The sequence below is a fragment of the Stigmatopora argus genome, chromosome 18 (assembly GCF_051989625.1).
Source record: "Stigmatopora argus isolate UIUO_Sarg chromosome 18, RoL_Sarg_1.0, whole genome shotgun sequence".
Taxonomy (NCBI): domain Eukaryota; kingdom Metazoa; phylum Chordata; class Actinopteri; order Syngnathiformes; family Syngnathidae; genus Stigmatopora; species Stigmatopora argus.
The window spans coordinates 6,464,595-6,477,034 of NC_135404.1; the positions used below are offsets into that span (position 1 = coordinate 6,464,595).

At 40.8% G+C, this 12,440-nt stretch overlaps 2 protein-coding genes across 4 annotated transcripts; one reads left to right on the plus strand and one right to left on the minus strand.

The window, feature by feature from the left end:
- Positions 1 to 81: 81 nt before the first annotated feature.
- On the minus strand, positions 82 to 7,373 carry luc7l (LUC7-like (S. cerevisiae)). Of its 3 annotated transcripts, none has more exons than XM_077625890.1 (11): positions 7,152 to 7,357; positions 5,555 to 5,625; positions 3,270 to 5,228; positions 3,088 to 3,186; positions 2,899 to 3,009; positions 2,098 to 2,241; positions 1,852 to 2,028; positions 1,430 to 1,518; positions 1,325 to 1,354; positions 915 to 1,058; positions 82 to 843 (listed from the first exon to the last, which is right to left on the minus strand). In XM_077625890.1, the coding sequence occupies exons 4-11, from the start codon at positions 3,181 to 3,183 to the stop codon at positions 741 to 743; spliced, it is 894 nt and encodes a 297-aa protein (XP_077482016.1). In that variant the 5' UTR covers positions 3,184 to 3,186; positions 3,270 to 5,228; positions 5,555 to 5,625; positions 7,152 to 7,357; the 3' UTR covers positions 82 to 740. The 3 variants fall into 3 exon arrangements, with proteins under 3 accessions (XP_077482016.1, XP_077482017.1, XP_077482015.1); XM_077625891.1 differs by having other exon boundaries at positions 3,270 to 3,364; positions 7,152 to 7,271; XM_077625889.1 differs by lacking the exon at positions 5,555 to 5,625 and having other exon boundaries at positions 3,270 to 3,364; positions 7,152 to 7,373.
- Positions 7,374 to 7,436: 63 nt separating this feature from the next.
- Positions 7,437 to 12,355, plus strand: fam234a (family with sequence similarity 234 member A). Its single transcript, XM_077625888.1, has 12 exons — positions 7,437 to 7,743; positions 8,614 to 8,911; positions 9,062 to 9,172; positions 9,256 to 9,438; positions 9,507 to 9,631; positions 9,805 to 9,937; positions 10,415 to 10,547; positions 10,613 to 10,753; positions 11,239 to 11,320; positions 11,388 to 11,540; positions 11,605 to 11,710; positions 11,783 to 12,355. The coding sequence occupies exons 2-12, from the start codon at positions 8,644 to 8,646 to the stop codon at positions 11,992 to 11,994; spliced, it is 1,647 nt and encodes a 548-aa protein (XP_077482014.1). The 5' UTR covers positions 7,437 to 7,743; positions 8,614 to 8,643; the 3' UTR covers positions 11,995 to 12,355.
- Positions 12,356 to 12,440: the final 85 nt, after the last annotated feature.

A 12,440-nucleotide genomic window follows, 5' to 3' on the forward strand; every position in this document is an offset into this window, starting at 1 on the left:
TTACATGAACCCCATTGCACACAAATGTATAATACTTATATTTAGAGGCTCAACATGTAAATAAAAAAGACAAAAATGCAATTAAGATTTGAATATGGTTTAATTGATAATATTTTAGGGGGTGCATGACATTAGGCGACAATCTGCATTGAATTAGAAAGCAATTCAAGCCCTTTTTTTACAAGACAGTGTACAAATGTTTTGTTTCTTTAGCCAACATAACCCCACCCCAAAAAAAATTCTAAATGAACATTTTCAGAGAACAAAACGCGACTTTCAGTGCGATTGACGATGATAAACGTCTAATCAACCATTACATGAATTGCCAAAAAAGACCATGCGGTCCCCATCAAAATAGATTAGACGACTATCACCGTCAATGGCAGCCACCAAACTCAACATTTTCTCCCACCATAAAAGCATGGATGACATGGGAAGATTAAGAGCTTTTCTAAGACAGAACAAACCAAATGTGTAACAAAACCACACCTTTTTTAATACAAACGCAGTCAGATTGGGTTGAATAAAAGAAATATTGACAAATTCCTCCTTTCCTGTTTATTGGATAAAGAAAGGCCACCAAGTCACACATTTGTGAGAAACAGTAGCTTGATAAACTATTTTTTTTTTACTTAAGAGGGATTGGATTTGATGTGGGCTAAAGCAAAGAAAAGGAGGGGTCTAACCAACACAAAATGGTGGATACGGTGCGGGACGGACGTCGGGATTCACGGTTCTTCTCAGTCGTCCGTTTTTCGGGAGTCCGACCTGCCGTTGACGCCGTCCCGCCGCTCGCGTCCCTGCGATTTATCCCTGGACGAGCGCTCGTGGTCTCTGGACGACCTAGAAAGCAAGGCCGTTCGCAGAAGATCAGCTTTGGCGTTTTAGGCAAATGAATGAACGCACGTGCGTACTTGTGTCTGGAGCTCTGCTCGTGACTGTGACGGTGGCCTCGGCTTTGCGAGCGCTGCCGCCGCTTCCTGTCGCGGGAGTGCGAACGTCCCTTGTCTCGTGACGTGGAGCGTGAGCGACGCTTCTTTCCCTCGCGGGAACGAGACCTAGAAGTCAGAAGGGGATGGATCAAGATAAGCCCAGTTGAAAATGAAGACCAGCCTCATGTGCATTGATACATTTTAATTATGATTCTGCGGACAAAATAAATCATTCTTATTTTGACTACGATATTTTCTGAACTATAAGTAACACTTTTTTTCCTCCAGTTTCCACTGAGCAGACAGCCAGCCTGTTATGTTGTTTTTTGTTTTGGCTATAGTTATCAAAAAAAGACAAGTTAATTGTTTTTTTTTTTTTTTTACTTAGGTACCTTTTATGCTCTCTGCTGCGGGATCTTGTCCTGCGAAAGGAAGAGTTCAGGTAAATCAAAATGTCCGACATTCCGCATTCGTCATTTCTACCCCCGAACACCCACCGTTTTTTCATCTTCTCCTCTTTCTCCCGTTCTTCCCGCCTCTTCAGGCGATCCTGGGTCCGTTGCTCTTGTTTTTCCACCACCGTTTTCTGACCAGGACAAATGTTGTCACATTGTCAATTCTTTGGCTGTCATTGATAGCCATGGTGTTTTCATTATGAAACCATATTTCCCAGCTTCTTAAAGTGTTTCATATATACCCCATTGATCCGAATATAAGACGAAAGATTTAATTCTTCTTTTGTTTTGGGGGCAACAGAAAAATAATTAAGAAGCACTGCACTAGTAGGAAACAATTGGTTAAAAGTGTCTTCTTGATGGTTTGGAATGAAAACCCGCACTCACAACACTTGCCCACCCCTGGACTCGGTTCGCTCCACATCTAGATGTGATCGTTGGGAGTGAAGGAGTTAGGACCTCACCCTGAGTTGTTCAAGCTTCTCTCGGATCTGGATGAAGCCCAGGTGGAGCTTGCCGCCAAAGTGGTCGGCCAGTCGGCGGTCGTTGTCGTGGAGACCCAAATAAGCCGAGCAGACCTCGCAAACGCGCAATTTCTGCTGCTGGAAACTGGAAGCCGGCATGGAGTTTCTGTATTCCTCCTGGAAGGAAACGAACGGCAAGCCGTGAAGAACTGAGAGCAAGTGAAGGACTTGAGTGATGGCGCTTACCTCAGCTTCCTTCTTCCTGCAGCGGACCATCTCCACCTCTTGCAGGACCTTCTGGGATTCCTCCACGTTTCCCTCGGCGCCGAGTTGCTCGGCCTTGGCCAGGAGCTTTCCAATTTCCTCGTTCAGCTCGTGGACCTTCTCTGCCTGCAGTGCAAGTTGAACGCTTATATTTTCTGACAGAGGTGTCTTACTAAGAGAAGTTAACTGACATGAATCAATCTTGATCGCCTGCATTTTTTGGACTATAAGTCGCACCAGCCAAAGAATACAACACGAAGAAAAAAAAATACGTAATTTGCATTGGGGTATAATTACCATTTTTGGAAGAAAAAAAACAGAAGCTGCACTTGAGTATTTAGTCGCAAGCCCAGTCGGGCCAAACTATGAAGAAAAGTGCGACTTATAGTCCAGAAAATACGGCAAGTGTTTTAAGCGAGTCTACATGAGATTGCAATTAATTCATGCTATTAATCATAATTAAAAACAGTCACAACACCAATGAAAACATTAACTTTTGAGTTTGTTGCTTGATCCAGTGCATGACGACACGATTAATAGCAATCAATCACAATCCAAATTTTTAATCATAGATTAGCATCCCAGTACGGAAGAAAACGATCTTATTCTAATGTGTACATGACAACATTTAATATTACGGAGCAGATGCAACTGATCGCAATTTACATCGTATCCGCCAAAGGAAACGTTAACTTTAATTTGTAAATAATTTGTGTACGACAAAAAAATAAAATAAAATTACCGCACAATGCTAACATTTCAACTTGGTGGTTTTGAACCAACCTTGGCCGCCACTTCAGCGCTGATCTCATTTTGAGTTTCCGCTAGACGTTTCTTGGCCACCTCCGTCCTCCGGTCGCAGTCGGCGATAAAAGACTCCAAATGGTCGACCGCCTTAAAAAAAATAATACAATTTACTCATTGAATAATCAATCATTGGACATCTATGGCCGTCAATCAAATGAGACTTACGTCTAGCTCAAAGAAGAGATCTCGCTCCTTGGACGCAATTTCATAGTCGGCTCGGAGGGCCAGGTCGTGGATCTTGGTGCAATCTCCCAGGTCCATTCGCTGTCAAACACAACCAAACAAGAACACATGACGTTAAAACCCAACGGTAGTCCGTGTTTATTTTCTCAGGTGGCGCCACTTACTGTTCCCAACAGGATGTCATGCGGACAGCAGTCCAGTAGGTGACTTTTGCAGACTCGCTCGTCCGAGTACTTGACCCTCTGTCGCGTCTCGTCTCCTGAAAGAGTCGGGAAGGAGTCCAGTCAGAAGGACCTTAAGAACTGGCCGGTGGGGGGCCATACTTGTGTGCCTTGCACTTATCTGACTGACATTTTGATAGTAGACGACTGTGTCGCGGCGGCTCGCGAAAACTGCGGTCAGTCTGTGCCCACCATTGAGTAGTGATGTCCCGACCCAATAATCAATGGCGCCAAAAACGGATATTTTGGCAGTATCGGATCCGATCCGGTAGTAGCGCGTTTTCAGTAGCAGCGAGCTTTTCGACAGCAGTAAATCATGTCTGCTGAATGGGAGAATTCCCGTTTAGGAACTAATGATGGTGTAAAATAGAGCATTTTTTCTCAAAGTGAGCCACAGTGGTGCCTCTAGATACACAATTTTCAAGTTGAGAAAGCCTTTGCTATGTACATTACAGCTCCATAAACAAAAACAAGATCCAAGTTACGAAACGTCCACCTCCTAGCATCGCTATGCTATTGAAGCAGAAGGAAGCATTAAAAGCAATGACTCCTTGTTGTACTGAAATACGAGAAGGAAAAGGAAATTGCAGGACATAGTGACGGATTATTCCTGAAAATATAGCTATTTAATCCCAAGTTGTTTTGAATTTATAATTTGAAGTTGTTTTATTCATGTGCATGCGTTTGTGCTTTGTCTGTTGCCTACCATTAGCGTCCTCCTTACATTTATGCACATGCACGAATAGAAAATGTTTATGAACGCTTGTTATCCGTTACAACATATTAAACCGGTTTCTCTCATTTTTGTGTGTTTCTAATATCCTTCATACAACATTCGAACACTTCTCTCATTTTTAAAGGGCTTAGTTGGTCGTCTATTGAGGACAAATTAGAGAATTTAAATCTTTAAAAAAAGTTCTGGAACCAATTAATTTTGTAAGTAAAGGTACCACTGTACATACACTAATGCATACAATATTTCTTTGCGGTATTACTGGATGAAATTTTCTGGCATCGCATTGGTATCGACAAAACAAATCTTGATTAAAAATATATATATCAGAATCGGGACATCCCTACTGTTGAATAGTGGGAGTGAATCAATCGAGCTACTCGATCATTACTGCCTCGCACTGAACTAGTCCGGAGCCAATAATTCATAATTGGCGTATGCTTGGAGTTACATGAGGCAACGAGTGGTTTCGTTGTGTGACTTACCCAGGCCTCAACTCTCACTTTAGCTTGTTTCAAGGCTCAGTGGCAACTTCTTCTAGCATTAACCGTAATTTCTCATGTATAGTGCACACGTATAGAAGACGCCATGCTAAAAAATATACATAATTAAAAAATATTACGTGTTTTTTTGGGTCAAGAGAAATTCTCTCATTTTTTTGTCCTGCAATCACCAATCTGTTTTTAAGGTCATTGAATTTGAAAGACCTTCAATTCATGTTACTAACCCACAAACATACAGGCAACCTTTGCAGCTTTATAACTGAAGGTTATTTTTATAAAGCAGGACTCTTCTAAAAAAGTCAACAGCGCAAACATGACATTTACAGCAGTTCTCTCATGTTTCTTATCTAAAACCAAGTTCACCTTCACATTATTTAAAACAAGATGACCTCAAAATGTTGAGTTCACTCAACATGATCCCCGTTTTCGAAAAATAAATCGGCCCAAACATGAGAAATTACGGCAAATAAGGTAACGAATGCAAATCGAGGAGGGCGGGGTGTTTTTCCAAGCCATTGACAGACATGAAAACATTGACAGAAAGTAGGTTTATACACACTGCGATCTGCACCACATACTGTACCCTTCTGCATCTTCAAGCCCTCAGCTGCAGAATTTTAAACCGGCTGTGGGAAAGTTAAAATGGGAACAGTTTTCTTGCCAAACCTGCGGTAAGAAGTTGGGAGTCATACAAGAGTCAGAGCGAAAATAAGGTGTCTTATGTGTTTGTCTCTTCTGGGAAAAAAAGATAAAAAAAATAACTAACAAAAAAAAAAAAAGATGTCAACTGGTCTGCTGAGAATTTTTGTGTTTACTTTCATTCAGCGCGACCAGATGTTTTAGCACTAGTCCAAATTGAAATGCTAGCCATGTCAATATCTTGAATCATTAAAAAAATAAAATAAAAAAACACTCTACAATGAGTTCCGAAAGGCAAACATATACTGTTTGGATATGGATCATAACAGCGTTAAAAATTATGTGTGACTCACGGCTCGTTGAACATGAGGCTTTTCTGCAACTCCTTTGCAGATTGACGTAGGCTGGCAAAGATACACTGAACCTTAATGAATAAAATAAAGGGGCCACAATTGTTCAGTTTGTATGCAACATATGCATGGGAAGAATTTTGATGAGCATATTTCAACACACGCACGCACTCACGCACACATTCGCTCAAACTGGTGATGATCCACAGGGTTACAAATGTCAGAAACCTCTGTTTCAATAGCCCAGGGCAACACTGTTTTCTGGTTGCTGTAGAACTCAACACTTTTAGCTGATTTAGGTTTGGAAACCAATAAGAGTGGAAAACACCACTTTCGACACCATAGGATAGCGATGTTTTGGGAAATATTACAAAGTATGCTATAATGCAGGGTTTTCTTCAGTACTTTATAAGCCTGGTGGGCTGCCAGGGTCTTCCTGTTGACGCGCGAGTATATACATGTATATTTACATACTTTTAACGACACTGAACTTTATTGTATTTTAACTATTTCAAGACTACATTTTTGTGATATGCTTAACTATTGTTAATAATCATTTTAAAATTGCTATCAAATTAACTTTTTTTTAACCAGCAAAAACATGGTGGCCCTTAGGGGTCTTTTCTACCATCATTTGCAATGGTTGATATTTACTCTTGGTATCAAAATGGAAGAAAAATAGAAACATTTAGATTCATGTTTGCAAACTAGAACAACAATTATAGATATTAGTTTTGTTGCCAATATTACTCTTACCATGAGTTGAAAAAAAACAGTATTCCACATTCATGTTACTCAAAGTTATTACATTGTTTTATAAATAAAAAAATAACCATAGTACCAAAAATGAATAAACACTGCAAAACGATACTAATAAGCAAGTTTTCCAATATTTGAACGAATTATCTAGACTTAACTCATTGACTGTCATTGACAGCAATAATCATTTGAACTGGAATTTGTCTAGCATTGAATGATCATGTTTCTGTGCCATTGACGGCACTCGACGTCAAAATAATTAAAAACCACGGTCCATGACAGCTGTACTGCTAGTCAGAATGAATGTCTAGCACTGTTAATGGCAACAAATTAGTTCATTTATCTAAAAAAAACATTTGTGGGAGGACAGTTATTCATAATCCTAAATTTGAGTTCTGTGTATCTTATTTTGAAAAACGACTATGGCGGATGCTCTGCTATTCTATTCATGACAGCCGAAGAGCCCAAAAAACATTTATATAATTTACTGTACGAAAACCACATAACAGCAACAGAATCGTTTCGAAATAAACATTTTGACTTTATTTCCACATTTTCGTCAGCTATACAAGTGTTGAGTTTTAGCATGCCCGCCCATCTCCTTGCTAAAATAAAATGGAACTAACAATAACATGGCAAATAGTGGGTCAATTTTGACAGCTGGCTCACGTTGACTAATGTCTCAAAATAGATACGAAAACGAAAGCGTGGCGTAGCAGGCAAATATTTATGAAGTGAGCCCTCCATTACATTCACGCAGGCCTGTTCATCACACGCCAACACAAGCCCGCCTCACCACTGGCTCCATCTTGGCTAGCTAGCTAATGCTACAGCGACTCACCATCCCTCGCTGTTCCCATGAGCTGGTCGAGTAAAGCTCTCATTTGAGCTTGGGCGGACATGCTTGCGGACTCTCTCGTCGACGGCGCTCGTGGAAAAAAAATGCAAGTACGTGGCAAAAATGGCGTTTCCGTGTTAATTGTAGGAAGGAAAAACAGCAAATCGGGCCAGCATCGCCGACTTCGGATGTCCTGCCTTCTTTTTTGTGTGCGTAGAAATTACGTCGAATCCTGTTTTAAAAGGGATGGCGAGTGTGTTAAAATGGACCAATCGTAGCGTCTGATCTAAGGTGAATTAGCCAATAAGGGTGGATTGTACTGAGAATTACAACGATGAGCCTGCGAGTAGAGGTTATTTTGTCCTGTAATTTGACTTACAGGCAACATTGCTAGACATGCTATGCCACTATATTCAACCATTTTGTTTCTTATGTATTAGTCACTTCTCAGCTGTAACAGGAAAAGCGACCTGAAAACCAAATTCAGGGCAAACTTGACTCGGCCAATCTTGATTTATTTCCCCCTCCGTTTCGGGACAAGTCTTACCTGTCTTTTAGCTTTACGGCTAAAACATTCGTCAGACGAAAGTTAAAGGTGAGTAAAAGCTTGGCATTTTTAAGTCAAAGTACTTCGTAGGCGTTGTCATGACGGAACCATTGCTTGATCTCGTATTGGAGCTGTCGTAGCAAGATGAGAACGAGTGAGCTTGTTTTTGTTTTTATTTTTTATTTTTGGCTCAACAAGTTAGCCAACTATAATCATAGACGTCACCTTTTAAAAGCCCAACTTCCGCTCAATAAATTCAATTTGCCTTTGATGAGTTACAAGAAGAGTGATTTCAAATCAAAGTATTACAAATGTTGATTTATCGGTAAGACTGTTTTTTATCAGACTTGGAGATATAGTACAACACATCTTTTTGTTGTATTGAGAAAAGTCTCTGGAGGTGCTGTTGACTTGCAAAAATTGGCCACCACGGGTATAGTGATGTCTAAAGTTATGATTTTAGGACTATTGTGTTGAAAATTGGTTTATTACGCGAAGCTTCATCCATTAAGAACGTGGGAGCCATCTGCTGGCGCAATTGCAATACTGCAGGCTGCAGCCACGAACGGTTCAAAAGTGCACAAAATTGAACGCTGCGATATTTTGTGCATTTTCCCCGCACGATTAGTTCTATTTCTCTATAAATTCACCATTTTTATTAATAATAAGTTCATAAAATTTAGGTCATTTTTTACTGTTTTGTTTTGAAACAGTTTATTGCATCTTTTTAGGACTAAAATAGTAAGATGACATGAATTTTGCACTCAAGTGTTTTAAGCTATTTATCAACAATATCTAAATGTAGTGGTGTCAAAAAATATCTACTTTTTTTGTAGCATTATTGTAACCTAGCAGCCCGCCAGGCTTACGAAGCAGTATACAAAACCCTAGTCTATCATTGAATTTTTTTTCTGCCAGATTCTCTCACTGTGATGCGCTAAGAGGACGATGGAGACCCCGGACTGTCCTACCGAAGGGGAACCGTTGAAGACCGGCGAAGATGGCGTGGAGGCGGGACAGGCGGAGACTGCGTCGGAAGTGAAAAAAGGCTGCAAGGAATTTGTGGGACTTTCCAAACTTACCCACTGGCGGACCGCCGTCTTCTTCCTGTCGTTGTTTCTCTGCCTCACGGTGGTCTTCGCGTTCTCCTTCATCATCCCGTGTCCGGTTAGACCGCAGTATCAGGCTTTCTGGAACAGGACTTTCCCTGAAGCAGGTGCGTATAATAAAAAAAAAATGTTTCAGTGCCATGGACGATTTTATGTGACAACTGTAATTTGTTTTTTTTACTAGTAGACGTCCAATCCATTTGAATGGCATCAAATTCACAAATAATCTACAGGTGGTTTTGTTTTTGTGCCCACAGAAACGTATGACTTTTTAGCATTTGAAGATGTCAACAAAGACAAAGTGAAGGACATCCAGTTGGTGATAAAAGACAATGCGACCAGTCCGAATAGTACATGTGGAAATGCAGGTAAAACGGAGCAGCCATTTTGGGTCAGAAAGAAAATTAAAAAGGGAAAAAAACAAGTAGCCATTTGCGTCGCCATTGTCCAGGTTTGTCGTCGCCGTGCGTGTACATGTTAGCGCTGGACGGGACGGACGGCGAAACCTTGTGGCAACGCCCGCTGGATCCCGACTTCCACTGGGCCCAATGCGGTCTGAATGCCGACACGGGACGGAAGTGGGACTGTCTCGTTTTCCACGCTGACCAACTGTCGGCGCTGGAGGAACAAAACGGTAGTGCGGGTCAAGTGGCACGCGGTAAAGTTCATTTTGGAATCTGATGCGAAATTTTGTGTGTTCAGGTGAAGTCACGTGGCAGCAAAAGCACCCGCCTGGTCTACGCAGCGAGATTCCGGTGTTAAGTGTCCCGGATCTGGACGCGGACAAAGTTAGCGACATCGCCTTGGTGGGGTCCGATGGCGTCCAGGTTGGAGTTTTTTTCTTTTACTGTTACCGTTGATAGATTTGAACTAATGGTGGTTTTAAACACTAAAATGCACATAAAAACATAATGGATATGTTATTAAAAATGAAATCTAATGCACATCGATGTTACAGAGCTTGGAATTGTAAAAATAAAAATATTCTTCCACCTGATAGACTCAGCTGGTTTTCCTCTCGGGGAAGACGGGTGTCCAGGTGGGATCCAAGGTGGTCTTAAACAGCTCCCGAACAGTCGTTCATCTTCTCCACCAGACTGGAGAGGGCGCCTACTATGTCCTTCTGCAAAACGGTGAGCCATTACAATCAAACATTCATCCACGGAACACCAAAGCAACTCTTCCAATATATCACAGGTGTCAAAGTGGCAGCCCGGGGGCCAAATCTGGCCCACCGCATCATTTTGTGCGGCCCGGGAAAGTAAATCATGAGTGCCGACTTTCTGTTTTAGGATCAAATTATAATGAAGAGTATAGATGTATATTACATTTCCAGATTTTCCCCCTTTTAAATCAATAATTGTAATTTTTTAATCATTTTTTTCTGTTTTTAGTTCAAAAATCATTTTGTAAAATCTAAAAATATATTTAAAAAAAGCTCAAATAAACATCGTTTTAGATCTATAAAAACTGAATATTCAGGGATTTTAATCCAGTTCTTTTAATCCATTTATTTAAAAAAAAAATCTAAATATTATATCTAAAATGTGAAATCAAGTTGACGTTAAAGCGGCCCGCGAACCAACCCGAGTCTGACACTCTTCCTCTAGACGACGGCCTGTACGCTTTGGCCCTGTGGAGAATTGCAGCCAAAGCTAAAGACGGTTTGGAGGCGGGGCTAAAGAAGGACGAGCAAGTGGAGAGCCGAGCCGCCAACTTGTCCGGATTGGTGCCGGTGTACACGTAAGTGAGCGGCGCAACATTGGCGTTCGACGTGTCGACGTTCTGATTTGGATCGGTTGTTTAAGGTGGGATTCGGTGAGGCACGTGGTGAAAACCGGGAAAATGGACTCGTCCGATTTGGTGCTGGTTTCGAGCAGCGAGGTGGCGAAAGTGGACGCAAAGACGCTGCAACTCCTGTGGACGTTCAACACCACCTCAGTTCACAGGTCAAGTCAAATTTAACAATTAAAAGAAACTAAAACTATTTAGACAGTTGAGGAATCCTCAATCCACTTATGAGGAAGTTTCTACTTTCTATTATTCATTTAAAAAAAAAAAATCTTATTTCCATTTCATTTGTTTATATATATATATATATATATATATATATATATATATATATAAACAAATGAAATTAAAATAAGATTTTTTGTTGTTGTATTTGTTACATTATGTAAAACAAAAAAAGGAAAAAGAATGTATTGGTCTTGTTTAAATTTTTTAACGCTTGCATTTAATATGAAACAAATATTCAACATTTTATAGTCATTCAACCTTTTAGCGATAACTACAGAAATTTAATTTTGGAAAACAAAATAATTTGCACATAATTTAACATATTTCTTGGACTTATTGTCTGAAAAATACGATACTTGGGCCTCAAAATGGCGTAACATTCTAATTCTCAATTCAATGTTATCCTTCCTTTTAGCGAGCCGAGTTTTGGTCACTACAACAAAGACGGCATACTCGACGTTGTACTTGAAGAGGACATTGACAACTCCACCAAGAGGGTAAATGCGGGTTAAACGATACCAGAAAGTCCAAAATTGGAGTAAGAAATATTTGTTCCACTTACAGGTGTTGATTCTTGACGGCAAATCGGGTGACACCTTGTGGAAAGTGGAACTTCTCTCCAGCTCCAACTCGCCTCGCCCGACTTCCATACACACCATCAACTCCTTCTCCATCTTTATCTTGTGGGGGCTCCTCCCTTCGACGTCCAACTCTTCCGTAAGTCTCTTCTCACGAGCGTCAAGTTTTCACACGACTAACAAAACGGAAAATTTGCCCTCAGGTGCCGTCGTTACCTGGCGAACGTCGGTCTTACATGCTGTATCCTCTCTACTCCAACGTGCTTCTCCAGTGTGAGAACTTCACCGAACACATTGTTACATTTAAAGGTAAGGTTTACGAGACTTGGTACTCACGCGGTTGTCGATGGCGAACGTCTAAGAGGTTAGTTTTCGTCGCAGCCACTTTGATGGAGCGAGGACGCCACGCCGCCTTCATCCTGCTGACGGGCCCCGGCGGCGAAGACACGCAAGGCGATGTGGTGGTCACCAAGTGGAAGCTGAAAAACGACGTGCCTCAGAGCACGGTGCTCGCCCTCGGCGACGACACGTCCGAAATCAATGACGGGAACATCAAAGAGGCCTTTGAAAGGCTGCGCTTTAGCGACAATTGACAAGAATTTGAATTTGGACTGTCTATTGTCATTTAGCACATTAGCATCAAAGACCCTTTTTATTTTTTCAAAATTCTATATTCAAATCATTTTGGGAGTTCTTGAAAAATAACTGTTATTAGGCTTCTTGATAGTATTTGTCCACAACTGCTGAATAACCCAATGAAACTCGCTGTATTTTTACTTCTTGCACTTTTTCACAACAATACAATTGTTGATTTTCATTTCGCAAAAACAGCCTTGATTATTGTGTATATGCAATTGTTTATCACACTCGTGCTTTAATGAAAGGTTTGTGGGGGTCATTGCTGTATATTTCATACTAAAGAGCCTTATAAATTTAACTTGAACAATCTCACCATTTTTGTATGAACTGTGGTTTATTTTTAAAGGGTATACGTAGCATATCAATCTGATTGAAATTGGGATTTATGTCCAAGGATTTT

Coding starts and splice junctions, on each gene's coding strand:
- luc7l (XM_077625889.1), bottom strand. CDS start 7,212: ATGTCCGCCCAAGCTCAAATGAGAGCTTTACTCGACCAGCTCATGGGA. Junction 3,365..7,151: donor CATGGGAACAGCGAGGGATG/GTGAGTCGCTGT, acceptor CGACTCTTTCAG/GAGACGAGACGCGACAGAGG. Junction 3,010..3,087: donor ATCTCTTCTTTGAGCTAGAC/GTAAGTCTCATT, acceptor ATTTTTTTTAAG/GCGGTCGACCATTTGGAGTC.
- fam234a (XM_077625888.1), top strand. CDS start 8,644: ATGGAGACCCCGGACTGTCCTACCGAAGGGGAACCGTTGAAGACCGGC. Junction 9,439..9,506: donor GGCGCTGGAGGAACAAAACG/GTAGTGCGGGTC, acceptor TTGTGTGTTCAG/GTGAAGTCACGTGGCAGCAA. Junction 10,548..10,612: donor GGATTGGTGCCGGTGTACAC/GTAAGTGAGCGG, acceptor CGGTTGTTTAAG/GTGGGATTCGGTGAGGCACG.